Here is a 15,888-nt window from a genome sequence, read left to right on the forward strand (position 1 = left end):
GATTCCTTTGGATGAAAAAAAAATCATATCGGCATACACATAAAAGGATATTTATTGATTTATTTATGTAGAGTCTAAGTGGGTGGAAATACAGTTGATTCCAGAGGCTCAAAGTGTGATTATCAGGTCTCTTCCTTTTCTCTTTCGCTCTCTTGGCTTGATCCTCTTCTGTGTTGGCTGTATTTTTGAGGGGGCTTTCTCCACATAGTGGCCACAGGCAGCTCTAGGCTAATAACTTCAACAGGGAAAACACACACACACACCCCAAAACCCTATTTGTCCCAGTAGTTGCAATGTGGGATCCAGAATTGAGTCTCATTGCCCATTACTGAGCCCATCATTGTGTGGGCTTGGGGTGGAATGTCCTAACTGGCCAGATGAGTTCACACATGAAGGGGGGAGAAAGTGGGCAGTTGGCTCCACTTAAACCACTTAGACTAAGTGTAGGAAAAGGATAGTTCCCAAAGGACCATCAGGTGTTGCTACCAGAAGACAGAGTAGATGCTATGTGCAGCCAGATCTCTGCCTGCTACAGAGAGGAAATCAAGAGCTCACCTGGTTTTGAAGTAGATAGCAAGATAATGTTGTTAGAGGTAAATATGTGTTCTCTGCTAAAGATTAATGAGAGGAAATAGGCATAAACAACGTAGGAGGGACTTCAATAATAAATGTTTTTCAGAAAAGCTAGAAATAGATCAAAGTTTTAAGCAGACCCCATTTTGCCACCGATTTCCATTATAAAGTCACAACCGTATTCCTAAAAGGGAATAAATCCACCAGATTTCTCACTTGGGAACTTCTGATGAAAAAGCAGTTATGGTTGCTGTAGATCTGTGGTGCCTACCAGAGCTTGCGATGTAGCAGTGGTACAATTCTCCCAGAACTGCGGTTACCAACTACCAATTCACTTTTGCTTTGGGCTTCTTCAGATTTGGAAGCTGTTTCCTTTCCCTCCCTTAGTAAACAATCTCCCTCCCTTTCTCTCTCCCCCTCTCTCTCTCTCTCTTAAGAGAGAGAGAGAGAGGGAGAGAGAAAGAGAAGCGGAAAGGGGCCAAGGGAGAGAGAGAGAAAGAGGAAGAGAATCTTAAGCAGCCTCCACGCTCAGCGCGGAGACTCACATGGGGCTCGATCTCGTGACACTGGGATCATATGATCTGAGCTGAAATCAAGTCTGATGCTCAACTGACGGTGCCACCCAGGCGCCTCTATTTATCTTTTCTTAGCCACTGACATTTTTCCTTTGCTAAGATAGCTTTAACTTCATCTTGGACATCCAAGAACTTTCCCATCGTTTTGCATAATAGAGCTAACTACAAATGCAGTGTCTCATTGTGCCAACAGGGGAACTGTCTGATTCAGGTTCTGTCACAGCCTGAAACTTCCTTAAGAGCAGAGCTTTTGCTTTTATAAGATTGGAGGCCAGATAAAGGAAGTGGTGGTTAGGACCACATGCAGGGACTTCCCAGGCTTTTTGGAAGCAATGAAAAGGTAGGGGTGGGGAAGGCAGAAAAGAAGCAGGTACAGGCAGCCTTTAGCAAGTGTACTGCCTTTGTGTATATCTGACTTACCAGAGAATGGAATCACAACCTACAACATAGAAAATAGTATGTAGACTTTGCCTGCACGAATGTCAAGTTCAAACGGGAGATTGGCAAACTCAGATGAAAAATTATTAAAGATTTCTTAAGCATTTCTATTACTCCTTCCCCATCTTTCTTAATTCCTGAAATTTATATCAAGACTATATCTTTGAACTCTTTTATTAATTCATTCATTCAACAAATAGTTACTGAGTGCCTGCTGTGTGCTGGCACTCTTCTAGGCATGGAGGCTACAGCAGGGAAAAAACAAAATCCTTCACTTTGTAAATTTTACCTTCTAAGGAGGAGACTAGTCGATAAATAAGCAAATGCCATATATAATGTGTATAGTGCTAAGAAAAATCAAGCATAAGGAGTGGTAGGAGAAGGAGGCTGCCATTTTATATAAGTGTGATATTTGAGCAGAGACATGATGGGGCTTGGGGAGCAAGCCCTAAGGCTACCTGTAGGAGGAGAAGCCTGGGCAGAGCGGGATGTCAGAGGAAGACAGTAGACCTGAAGCAGCGTGGTCTACTCTAAGAACAGTGAGGAGGCCAGAGGTGCTGGAGGATAGTGAGCAGGGGAGAGTAGTGGTAAAAGATGAGGTCAGTGAGTGAGCAAAGGCAGGTGGAGATGGGGTTTGCTCATAAACAAGGGAGAGGGAAACCATTGAGGGCTTTGGGCAGAAGAATGATGGGGCCTGATTTGGTTTAGCCAGATGGTTCCAGCTGTGATGAAGGTAAATGGTAAAAGCAGACGGGCCAATTAGGAGATTATTGGAGGGAAAAAAAGGAAATAAACAGGCCAGAAATAATGGACCAGAGTAGTTGAAGTAGAGGTGGTAAAAAGAAGCAGTCTCTTCCCGGATATATTTTGAAACCTGTATTTCTTTCCTTTGTTTTTCTTTTCTTCTTCCCCACTATTCTTTAAAAGCGTGTAACGTTTTCTTCCCAAGTAACCCAATTTGTATTTATATAATTTTGAGACTAGGGGCTTTATTTCTAATTCTGTCGTAGATCATATATCCCCTCCTCTCTCCGTCCGTGTAAAGTTTGCTCGATATGGGGCGGGGCTCAGATAATGATTACACATCTAGGAGGTACTGGCATGATGGGAAAAGGAATCAGGAAGTGAAGGAGTCTCCCCTTATCTGCAGTTTGCCTTTCCACAGTTTCAATTAGCCTCGGTCACCTGTGGTCTGGAAGCAGATCATCCTCCTTCTGACTAAATCATCAGAAGGTCAGTAGTAGCCAAACACTGTCACAATGCCTGCGTCACTGACCTCACTTCGTCTGCTCATGTAGCCATTTTATTATCTCACATCATCACAAGCAGAATGTGGGCGAATACAATACATTAAGATATTTTGAGAGAGAGAAAGACCACATTCACATAACACTTATGACAGTTGTTATTGTTATTGCAATTGTTCCAATCGTTCTCTTTGATTAGTTATTGTTGTTAATATCTTATTGTGCCTGATTTATAAATTAAACTTTATTAGGGGCACCTGGGTGGCTCAGTAGGTTGAATGTCCGACTTCCACTCAGGTCATGATCTCATGGTTTGTGGGTTCAAGCCCCACATCAGGCTCTGTGCTGACAGCTCAGAGCCTAGAGCCTATTTCAGATTCTGTGTCTCCCTCTTTCTCTGCACTTTCCCTGCTTGCACTCTGTCTCTCTCTTGCTCAAAGATAAATAAACATTAAATCAAAAAATAAATTAATTAATTAAACTTTTTCATAGGTAGGTATGTATAGGAAGAAACATAGAATATAGAGTGTTTGGAACTATCTGCAGTTTCAGACATTCACTGCGGGTCTTGGAACATATCCCCTGCGAATAAGGGGGGGGCTACTACCATACTTGGAAGAGAGACTCAAGAGCAGGACCTTCCCCACTTCTGATCAAGGAACTCAGCCATAAGTATGGGTCTCCTACTGATCATGCCCAAAATGCTCTGAAGATATTTCCTTGTGGAAATTACTCTCATCGTTGACAGTTTTACAGAGAATACTCATATTGGAACAGAGAACCGCAGCAAAGACAGGAAGCACTGCTGTGCTTTGGCAGGAATAATACTAGTCATAGAACCATAGAGTCTCAGACTTGGAGGGCTCTCTGGAGGGTATTTAATTCAGTCTTCTCCTGCTGCTTGTGAATCCCTGCCACAATATATAATCATCTACCCTCTGCTTTAAGAGACTAGAATCCAAGGGCACCTGGGTGGCTCATTTGAGCATCAGGTTGAGCGTCTGACTTTTGATTTTGGCTCCAGTCATGAACCCAGGGTGGTAGGATTGAGCCCCAAGTCAGGCTCTGTGCTGAGCATGGAGCCTACTTAAGACTCTCTTTCTCTCCTTCTCTCTCTCCTCCTCTCTCCTCCTCCCCCTCTCTCTCTCCCTCACTTGCACTCTCTCTGTCTCTCTCTCTCAAAAAAAAAAAAAAAAAAAAGAGTCTAGAATTCATAAATCATAGAATGCCAGTGCTGGAAGTGATCTTAGAGAACACATAGGACTGAGACTAGAAGAATCCAGGAGTCTGAACTCCCAGACCCGTGTTCTCTGCACTCACTATGCTGTAATTCCAAATAAAGGGCAGCCCTTCCTGGTAGAATTACAGAGGTGGGTTTAAGTGTCTCAGTGTTCATCCCATCACAGGCTGTCTGGGTTTATTTGCTTTCCAATTTTAAACCATAATGAATCCTTTCTTTTTATTTTTAACCCCAGGGGTTGCCTTGCTCTCAGATGTGTACCCTGAGAAAATCTTGCTTGGCCTGTTGGCTCAGTATGACGGTAGTAAAGACAAGCACACGCCAGAGACCAGAATGAAAGTCGGGGAAGTCCTGATGCGAGTTGTCAGGGCATTAGGTGAGTTTTCCGCGGCCTGGAAAATGGTGGGGGGCAGTATGGCTTCGGAACCAAAGTCTGTGTACCTTGGAGGTTTCTTATGCTAGCAAGGGGAGGACAGTTTCAGGGCTGAGATGAACTACTTCCTGCTCAAGGATTTAGCAACAATCCACACGCCCACTGAGGGATTGGCAGCAATAGTGCCTGTTTTCCTACCACTGCTTGTTCCCCGCCCCTCAGCTATGTTGGGGCCTGATTTTCGTTGGAGCTGGAATGAGAAGTTTCACACTGGCTGAGCAGCAGCAGGAGGAATGTCAGACAGGGAAGGAATAGCACTAGCTCTTGTTGAATGGCTACTGTGTGCCAGGTCGTCTGCATATATAGTCTCATCTAGTTTTCCCAACAAATGCTACAGAGAGGCTGTTGTTAGACCCGTTTTATAGGTGAGGAAATCGTGGTGCAGAGACCTTCAGCAGTTTGTCCCAAGACACTTTCAGCTGGTAAATAGTGGTGCTGAGAACTGAACCCCCCAACTCAAAGGACGTTGCTCCAGACTACATAAGCTGAGAGTTGTAAGTAAGAGCATGAGCTCCTGGGTCACAATATCTGGGTTCAAATCTCAAACTGCTGCTTACTGGCTATGTGACCATGGAAACATTTCTTAACCTCTTGGTACTTCAGTGTCATTGTGTATAATATGAGGATATTAATAGCACTTACCTCATAGGGCTATTGTAAGGATTAAATAAGGTAATACTTGGAATAGTGTTTGGCACACAGTACAGGCTCAATAAATTTTCATTTTTGCTAACAAGAAAGATTGCTTTTTTAAAGAAAAGAAATACTTTATTATTTACTACTTATTGAGTACCCTTAAGGGGCTGGGAGATGGGACACTGGGGAGTCAGGACAAAGAAAACAATTGTTCACATTAAAGATGGGGGTTAAATTAAGATAAACTAACAAATTTCTCCATAAGTCAAAAAGTATACTGTTGTTATTTTTATATTGGGCTATATAACATAGAATTGGGAGGGGGTTCTTTAACTTGCATTACATAAACTTAGCCATTGACTGCTACACTGAATATAGATAGCTTGAAGCCTTAAAATAAGGCAAACCAGTCGTTCAAGTGTGGCCAGTGGTATATAGTATCCATTGAGCCAACCAGCTGCCATGTTGAACTTGGAGAATTAAGGTGTGTTTGGGGGCCATATTCTCACTCTGTATGTCTGTGTCACATTACATTAAGAGATGTAGTAGCATGAGTGGTTAATATTTTGGCCTGAAAACAATGCCACACCGAACTGGACTTCTTCTTTAATCTAGATCAGCATCTTCTCAAGCACCGATAGATTTGTTCTCGGCCCTTTAGTAATTCCATCATGTATCCCCTAGCCTGTGACCTAAGGCAGAGAGAGAAGTGATCTCAGCTTCAGTTTGACTAATTTGTCTGTGAGCTCATAAATGTTACTCTACCCAATAGGTGAAGATTTTGGAGAACAAAATAGCTTTTTGCCACTTGCTTTGAGAAATCACACTGATTTCTTCTTTACCAGCATTCAAAGTATTTACAAAGCTTCTGAATAACCATGCATTATTTCTTCAGATATAGCCCTGAATTTTCCTAATTTCTGGGCGTCCCTCCTGGTTAAAAAAGAGGACCTAGATCTCTACCCACTTAAATAATTTTTTTCTACCTAAGTCTTTTGATTAGTGAAAGAAAAATCTCATGAAAGTGAAATTTAGGAAAAAAAATGTTTTCTAGTCTTTAAAGAAAGACCAACTTTCTATATTTGCCTTAGTCCTAAATATGGATCCGAAACATACCAGACAAGTGCACCATTATAAGAAATCATTCTCTCACAGGAGGTGTGAATGCTAAGCTTCAAGTATCTCAGGTCCAAGTGCAACCTGTGACTTCTATTTGCGTCTATCATTGGGATTATCGGAGCTAAGAAGGAACGTATGCCATACATAGACTACATCAGTGTAACATGTACTTTCTCTGTAACTTCTGGTAGACCTCTACCGCCGGGATGATGAACACCGAAATGCACGTTTCTCGGTCTCTAGTGACCAGGGGTGGGAGTGGAGGTGAAGAACTGGGTGGATTGGGAGAGAGGCCTTACTCCACCTTACATGTGCCTATAATTAGCCCAATTCCCAAAACAGTCTTTTGCGGGCTGTTTCAAAGAAAACTCCATCAATTCTCAAAGTTCTAATGTTTCCATAGCCTACTCTTTTGGGTATCCAGCCATAGATACCGCCTTTAGCTTTACCTGCCAGTTTCTAATTCACATTACCAACATGTCCAAGTGCGGAGACGAGGTGGCTTGCTGAAATCCTTTCACTGGAGTTAAAGCCCGTTTTTACAACATAGCCAGTATTCTTAGTTTACCAGTGATATGGAAATCTCTGTGGACAGCCTCTCTGTAAGGCTTCCTTAATAAGTACCCTGCTTTCATTGGCCTGGGACTTGCTCTGTCCCCACGCCCAGCTCTTCTTTGCAGCAGGGGAGTTCCACAGGAGAACGAGGCCCACGGGTGGGAACCGGGTGCAGGACACTGCTGCTTCCTCTTGGCATCATGCCTAGTTCCCCAAGCACGTCTGCTTTCCTTCCTGCTGCTAGACGCTGGTGAAAATCAGGAGCTTTTTTCTTGCCATTTTTAAAAACGGAGGTATCACACACACACAGTGAAGTATATAAAGTATACTAACGTCAGTGTAGAAAGCTTGTAGTAGCCCATGAAGTTTCCTTTTGTCCCTTCCTAGTCACTTCCTAGTACACTTCCCACAAGTGTACAAGTGTTCAAGTTTCTACCTGCCCCAGAGGTAAGCACTATTCTAAACTTTTTGTCACTGTCCGTTTATTTTGATTGTTCTCAAACTTCATTTTCATGGACTCAAATCCCCATATTTCTAGTATGCCAACAGATCTAGACACTTTTGTAAATTGGGGTCAAATTTGGGGGCTAAAAATACTTCATAGGCATGCTGTGTATGGTCTTTCCTGTTGTCTCACAAGAGGAGGCACATAATGTCTGGTCGTCTCATTTTAGTGGTGCTGAGAGCAATTAGTGGTGTTTCTAGTCAGGTACATCTGTTATAAACTTCTCCATCAACCTTCCTCCTCATGGTTTTAAGTAACCATTGATCATTGTAGCCTAGATCCATTATTTCATAAGGGTTGTATATTTTTTTTAGACATTAAGAAACAGCTACAGAGAGGGCTACTAACTTGCCTAATGTCACACAGCTAATTAATGGTAGATCCCGAATTTGAACTCAGACAGCTTGACTCCAGACCCAGTCTTATTACCCAAAACATTGTTGCATCCTGAATATTCTCCCATGTTATTAAGCACCTTTTTCCTGTCATTAACATGGACATTTTCCACATCCTCTGTAATTTTTAATGATAGCATGGTAATATATCATTTGAATGTACCATAATTTTTTCAAGTGACCAACTTACAGGTTGGTCCGAGTTTTTGCTGTTATGAATTACATTAAGATGAATATCCTTGTAGCTAAATCCTTTGTGCAGATTCATGATCATTTCCTAGGAAAACAATTTTCTAAAAGTAGAATTTGTTAAAAGCATGTGCATATTTTTAAAGATATTTATTGCTAAGTTGTCTTCCAGGGAGGTTGTGCCAGTTTATTTATTTAAAATTTTTAATTTGAGTATAGTTGACACACAATGTTAAAGTAGTTTCAAGTGTACAACATAGCGATTTGAGAAGTTTATACGTTATACTGTGCTCGCTACAAGTATATCTGCCATCTGTCAACCATATAATGCTGTTACAGTATCATTGACTGTATTCCTTATGCTGTGCCTTTTGTTCTTGTGACTTACTCATTCCATGGAAGCCTGTACCTCCCACTCTCCCTTAGCCATTTTGCCCGTCCCCCTGGGATTGTGCCAGTTTATATTTCAGTGTTTGAGTGATACCCTTGTCAGTACTGTATATGCCATGTATTATCATTTTTATCAAGCACATGTATAAAGAAATGCTACCTTGTTTTTACTTCCATTAATTCCATTGATAAGGTTAAACATTTTTCATATATTTATTGACTAAATTTTGTATGCGGAGGGTGTGTGTGTGTGTGTGTGTGTGCGTGCGTGCATGTGTGTGTGTGTGTGTGTGTGTGTGTGTGTAAATTGGCTTTTCCTATTCTTTCTCCATCTTTCTGTTGGGGGTATTGATTTTGTTATTTGATTTATAAAACCTTTACCTATTTAAAAATTGTGAACCACTGAAATTTATGTTGTGACTATTTTCTATGGGTTGTTTACATTGTAGTTGTATTCATACTTTCTGTTTCCCTTTATTTTGAAACACAGAAGTTATTTATTTTGATATAGGCAAATCTATCTACTCCTTTATGGTTTTTCTTCCTATAGGAAGGCTTTCTCAAACCAAGATTATATATTAATCTGTATGTTTTAATCTCTACTCTTCAATGTAGAAAATATTGTGGAGAGATTTTGGTTTCGTTTCTTTTATTTAAGGAACTGTTTAGTTTTTTATTGTACTTTGAGAAATTTAATCTTAACACATTGCTAAATTACCAATCACTCCAAATGTTTCTCCATATGTTTCCTCTTATATGGCCCAGTGTCGATGTTGACAATAACCTGTGGACTGTTATCTGTCATTGCAATTTTTAAAACTTCTTTTAAAAATATATCATTAGAATACTGTGCCCAAGATAGTGAATCGGCAATTGGGACATTACTTCAAAAGTAGAATTAAAGTGAAGAGGATTGAATACATATGCGACAGTATTTCCTTCTGAGGCCGCCTGGAGCATTATTCCTGATCTGATGAAGACTACACAGCTTTCTCACATATGCCAGATGCAATATCTGCTTTCTCTTCAGCAGGGCTGAACAAACATTGCCCCGTCCTTTGTTCTCTAGATTAGTGATTTTCAAATAGGGAGGCAGGGGAAAGAATTTTGCTCCCTAGGAGATATCTGGAGACATTTTTAGTTGTTACAACTGGGGGCAGGAGAATATTACTGGCCATTTAGTGGGTATAAGGCAGGGATGCTCCTCAACAGCCTACAGTGAGTGTACAGGACAGCCCCCTACAATGCAGAATGATCTGGCCCGGAATGTCAGTAGGGCCCCATGTTGATATACCCTGTTGTAGAGCTCATGTGGACCATTCTGTTTCTGCTTTATAACCTTACTCACATGTGATAAATGCAGGACTACAACATACAATTATGCAGGTTGTTCACAGCCATAAAAGTTCCAAGAGGTGTTATTGTATGAATGGCATGCCCTGGAGTTGTACAATACTCAGTCATCCTGGTGGCCTTGACCGAATTTCCAGCCTATCTCCCATCTGTTACTTTTTATATTGCCATCTCACTGGAGAGAGTTTGAAAAAGTTATTTGTTCCTTTCTGTAATATATTTACACATCCTTTTGGATGTGGGAGCTTGTGTGCACCTGGTTTATCTATTTTATACCAATCTTATGACCGTAATTTCCAGTGATATCTTCTCTGATACCTGCTGAATTCGGGAGTTGTCCTTATTAAAAAGCCTGTGTCTACCTTTGAGGTGATTATATATGCCTCCTACCCTTTCTTGCCTTCCTTTTACATTTAATGGACCATAATATGAACTAAATTATATTTTTAAATTATCTCTTATATTTAGGGAAGATTTATATACTTTTCCAGCATCTATTTCATATTCTTAGAAAGGAGAGAGATGAATACATGAGATTGCTTTTTATTTGTACGTGGCTCTCATGTGAATCCAAAGCTTAGGTCAGAAATCCTTGACAGGAAAACAGTTTCCACCTCTGCCCATAATAATACCCAAACATTTTCTGCATTCTAATTTAATTTCCTGCTTTTGTCAAGTTCTAAATAATATAAACTCTTGGGTTATATGATAGCTCTTCCTAATACTCAAAGGTTTGTTTTTTGTTTTTAGTCTTGAGTATACTTATTTTTTTCTTAATCTTGGGGGTAGGAGTATCAATATAGTTTAGTTCAGAAATGTTATTTGATTAGCTACTAAATGGCAGATTCTGTACCTGGGGCTGGAAGTAAGAGCATGAAGAAGCCATAGTCTCTTCCTGCAAGGAGCTTACAGTTTAGTAGGAGAGAGTGACTCATACACAGACCACCTCTGTCAGGTGGTCTGCTTGTGGAGGGTGCTGTAGGAGCGCAGGGGAAGTGGTCTTTGTCCTTTTTCTTGAGATCCTGCAGTTGAATGTGGCACTGTACTATGGGGCTGCATCAATTCCTTGTCCTTATCATCACACCGCAGGCCAATTTTTGAAAAATAGCTTTTTGTCTGATAGTTTTCAGAGATTTTCAACTCACAGCATATGTCTGAATTAAGATAAAAGGGTAGGTCGGACATGTGAATAATTGGATAGTCTGGGAGTTGAGTATTTATAGATTTCAGCAGCAATAGACAACAGTCAACGATTAGAGTTTTCATATTCCAAAAGGAGAAATTTTTCAGCAAAATTCAGAGGATCAAATGAAATGCTTCTTGCCAAGTCTGCCTAGGTTAGCATCAATATAGTTCAATGTAACGGATATTTACATTAATATAAACTGGAAATACTAATCTGGCTGGAATTGAAGGTTGAGGCCCAGACCGAATAGCTATTTTTTTTTCTCATCTTCCTTCTCTTTTTCTTACTCATGTCGAATTTTTTTGAGAGATGTAACTTTAAAATCTATTTATAGACCTTTTTCATAATTGTATCAGTAATCCATGGTCATCTTGGACAATTTGGAAGATATGAAAAAGTATTAAAAAAGGTGATCACTAATAGTTCCACCATTCAGAAGTAACCACTCTTTGTTTACATTTTGATGTCTTCTTCTAGTTTCCTTTTCTTTCTCATAATCATAATCATACTGTATGTATACTGCTTTTTTTTCATTTAACATTACTTATAAGCACTTTTCCATGTCGTTAAAATTTTGAGAATATAAGATTTATTGGTTGTATTATAATCAATAGCTTGAATTTATCATAATTTTATTTAATTATCTTTTAGAAAGAGATTATTGTTTATTAGGTTATTTCCACTTCCTTACTTTATGAGGAACTTTATGAGGATTATGAGGTGTGCTATTGATTATTCTTGTACATAAATTCTTTTGGTAAGTCATTGATTCTTTCCTTAGGATTGGTTCCTACAAGGAAAATTACTAGGTCAAAAAGTATATGCATGCGCTTAAGGCTCTTGATATTTGAGCTAAGTTGCCCTCCAGAGATGTGTACTCTTAGCAGTGAATGAGACTGCTAAGTTCTCACAGAGAAAAAATCTTCCATGACTTCAGACCAAACTTCTAACCCTAACCAGCCATCTCCGAAATGTGTACCTTTGCTTCCAGAATGAATGGAGGAACCTGTCAGAGAATGTTGATCCGTGGGTGGGTAGATGAAAAGAGGAAGAAGCGAGGGAGGGAGGGAAGGAGGGGGAGAAGGAGGGAAGGACTGATGGATGGATGGAAGGGTGGATACATGACTCAGTGTGAAACCACTGCTGCTCCAGAAGTGCACCTCAGATCTGGTAGTGTCATCATGATATGCAAAGAACAGTACGCAATTATTTTTAGAGGCAAAACATAGTCTTCTAATCAGCAAGCTCAGACAAGTTCCAGTTTACTGTAGGTCAGAAACTTCTAAAAATGAGAGTGAAAATAGAAAGCCATAGTCATGTTGCTCCATCTGAAGAATTTACCTTCAGTGAACCCTGTAGGAAAGATCAGGAATTAATATTTGGAATGAGGAATGAGGGGAGAGAACCAAATCTCTTGTCTCTGTTGGAGTATGCTATGGGAAGTAGAGTATCACCTGGGAATAGTGGGGCAAAACAGCTTATATTTCCAGGTTAAAAGGCACTTCTTCTCAAATTACTCTATATTCCAAGAAAAGGGTGGGTCCTGTGCTTGAGGGTATATTTCTAACTCTTAAAACCTGTAAAACACCCTTATTTAATGTGCTCTGTCAACTTTTCCATATTACCTGCTTCATTTTTTAAGTTTTAGTTCAGCAGTCACTGCTACCTTAGAGTTCATCCAAATCGTGAGCAACCCATGATCCCATCTAGCTCAGGTGAAGCCCATAATGTGACTTTAGAGAACCTATCGTCTTCCCAGAGAGGAGGGAATTCAGCCCCAGATTCTGCTCTGACAACGACCTTCTTCTAGCCAGTTGTAGAAAATAAAGGAAAATGGGATAATTGGATTTGTCTAGTAGGTTACTCTGATTTCCAGTTGGTTTGGCCTGGGAGTTAAGATGAGAGGAGGATCTTTTATTATTATTATTATTTTTTTTAATTTTAATTTAAGTTTTAGTTAACATACAGTGCAAAGTTTGTTTTAGGAGTAGAATTCAGTGATTCATCACTTACATTCAACACCCGGTGCTTATCACAAGTGCTCTCCTTAATACCCATCTTGCGTCTAGGCCATCCCTCACCCACCTCCCTCCAGCAGCCCTCAGTTTGTTCTGGATCATTAAGAGACTCTTGTAGTTTATTTCCCTCTCTCCTCTTTTCCCCCTGTTTCCCGTAGAGGAGAGGAGCTTTTAAATGACTATAATATTGTTATAGTATGGATGTATCACACAGTTGTTACCATTTATTCAACCATTCCTCTGTGCTTGGACCTTCAGTTTTTTCTGTTTTGTGTTTCCTATGGCATACAGACTGCAATATGAATTCTCATATATGTGTGCAAACAGAAATATATATTAATATGTATATATGCATTTTCTGTATATATGTACATGCTAAGTACTGGGCCTTTATTTCTGTAAGATCGATATTTGCCAAAGTGGAATTACTGGCTCAAAAGCTGTTTATATTTTAAATTGTTTATATACTAACAGATTACTTCCTAAAATTGTGGGTGAGCTAGAGCTCTTTGGACCCCCTGCTATGTGTGTTGTCAGATAGAGAAAAATATCTTTTGAAAATTGTGTTTTTCAAAGGGAACAGACTAAGCAAGTTCTTTGTTGTGTGTTATTTTCTTTGTCTTGATTGCAATGGGGGGAAAAAGTCTTGTTTTTAAGAAATACATTATTAATACATCTTGCTCTTAAGCAATTTACAAGACTAGTCAAGGAATGACAAATCAGCTTTAGAAGTATCTTACTCAACAAAATTTGTTCAAAGGTGCAGCATCATATCGTTCACTTCAAGGGCATTCTAATTAGGTAGTTTCCAGAAATATTTTAACTTTTACTTTAGTGATGAAAAAATTTTACTTTGTGGGCTTTTCTTTCATAACACGTTTTGGCTCTCTTCTGTGTCGTAAACAACCCCAGAATTTAATGGCTTAAAGCAACAACCATTCGTTTGTTCAGAATTCCGTAATATGTATTAAGCTTGGCAGCGCAGCCTGTGTCTGCTTCACATGGAGGTGTCTGGGCTCAGCTGGTGGTTCTTCTGCTGCGTGGAGTGTAGCCTGGGCTCACCCAGGAGGCTGCACTTGGCTGGGGTGCTGACTGGGGCAGCTTAGTGCTCTTCCACATGGTTATTTTCTTCCCTGTGTGTGGACACTCATCATTTGGTAGTTACCATGCCTATTAAGAGCTCAACCTAGAACTGGCTTAGTATGACTTCTGCCACATTCTACTATCAAAGTAAGTTGCACATCCAGCCCAGGTTCAAGGGGAGGGGAAGTAGCCTCTAATTTTTGATGAGAGAAACAAGCACTGTGTTCAGGGATGGTGTGTTGGCAGCCATACCTCTGTGTACTAACTACCACACTACCAAAAATAGTGGTGGTTATTGCCACAAGCCGAACAATATGGATAAAGGAAAGTCCAGTCTCTCCCAAATATTCGTTACATTTACTATTCTTACCTCCCAAGGAAAACAATGATAATAGTTTGGTATACATTCTGTCATACCTTTCCCTGTGCTCCCATAGGTACATGCAGACATATATGGGCTTTTTCCCTCTTTTACAAAAACAAATTTTAATACTATTACCATTACTCTTAATATTAGTACATGCTATTAATCTGCAATTTCCTTTCTTTGAAGCCAACTTTACCAAGGTATACTTTACATACAATAAAATGCTCCCATTTTAAGTGCACATTTCAACAAAGTTGGATATAAATCCATGTAACCATCACTACAATCAAAGTATAGAACATTTTCATCACCTCAAAAAGTTCCTTTGTGCTCAAATTATCTCCCATGTCCCATTCCACACTCCACCCCAGGGAACCCCCGATGAATTCTGTTACCATGGGTTAAATCTGTCTTTTCTAGAGTTTTACGTAAATGGAGTTATACAATGTGTACCCCTTTGGGTTTACTTCTTTTGCTTAGCATGCTGTTTTTGAGATTCATCAACGTTGTTGTGTCTATCGTTAGTTCACTACCTTTTATTTCTAAGTGATATTACTTTATATGAATATACTACAATTTGTTCACACATTTACCCGTTGATGGACATTCAGATCATTTCCAGTTTTGAGCTATTATGAGTGTGGCTGCTATGAACATTCTAGTACAAGTCTCTGTGTGAATGTATGTATATTTTTTCTCTTGGTTAAGTACTGACACTGGAATTGCTGGGTCATACAGTATATGTATAAGAAACTGCCACACTGTTTTCCAAAGTAGTTGTACCATTGTACATTACGACCAGCAATGTATGAAAGTTCCAGTGGCTCCATATCCTTGCCATCCCTTTATCAATACTTTTTTTTTTTTTTTAGTTTTTAGCCATTTTAGTGGACCTATAGTGGTATCTCACTGTGGTTTTAATTTGTATTTCCCTGATGACTAATTATGTTGAGCACATGTCTTTTTATGTGCTTACTTTCTATTCATGTATCTCTTTTGTGAAGTAACTTTTCAGATCTTTTTCCATTTTCAATTGTATTATTTATTTTTATTGAGTTGTAAGGGTGCTTTACATGGAGAGGATAGAAGTCCTTTGTCAGGAATATGTATCATGAACATTTTCTCCCAGTCTTTTCTTAATGGTGTCTTTTGAAAAGCAGACATTAATTTTTTGGTTAAATAATATTTATTTGTTATAATATTAAGTAAATATGCAAAAACATAAAATTAGGTTATAATTTTTAGTTTATTTACAGCTTTAAAAACAAACACATTTACTTTTTTTTGTTTATTTATTCTGAGAGAGAAAGAGTGTGTGTGCATGTGCACAAGCAGGGGAAAGGGCAGAGAGAGAGGAGAGAGAGAATCCCAAGCAGGCTCCACACTATCAGTATGGAGCCTGATGTGGGGCTTGATCCCACATACTGAGAGATCATGACCTGGGCCAAAATCAAGAGTTGATTGCTTAACCCACTGAGCCATCCAGGCCCCCCCCCCCCATAATTAAAATTTTAATGCCAACAGCAGCAAAAATATCAAATTTATAACAGTATTTTAATGTGATATATCATGTTTTGCTAAAATTA

The 15,888-nt window shown here is 39.5% G+C and overlaps 1 protein-coding gene across 5 annotated transcripts in view; it reads left to right on the top strand.

The window, feature by feature from the left end:
• Positions 1-15,888, top strand: part of TANGO6 (transport and golgi organization 6 homolog) — a 195,019-nt gene that overhangs the window by 107,316 nt on the left and 71,815 nt on the right. For all 5 annotated transcript variants that reach the window (XR_009256223.1, XM_058709291.1, XM_058709293.1 and 2 more), the window contains one exon: positions 4,309-4,449. Coding sequence is in view for 4 of the 5 variants with exons in the window: in XM_058709291.1 (XP_058565274.1) it covers positions 4,309-4,449 (141 nt within the window). In the remaining variant the exon portion in view is untranslated. The remainder of the gene's footprint in view (positions 1-4,308; positions 4,450-15,888) is intronic.

Source organism: Neofelis nebulosa, chromosome 17 (genome assembly GCF_028018385.1).
Source record: "Neofelis nebulosa isolate mNeoNeb1 chromosome 17, mNeoNeb1.pri, whole genome shotgun sequence".
Taxonomy (NCBI): domain Eukaryota; kingdom Metazoa; phylum Chordata; class Mammalia; order Carnivora; family Felidae; genus Neofelis; species Neofelis nebulosa.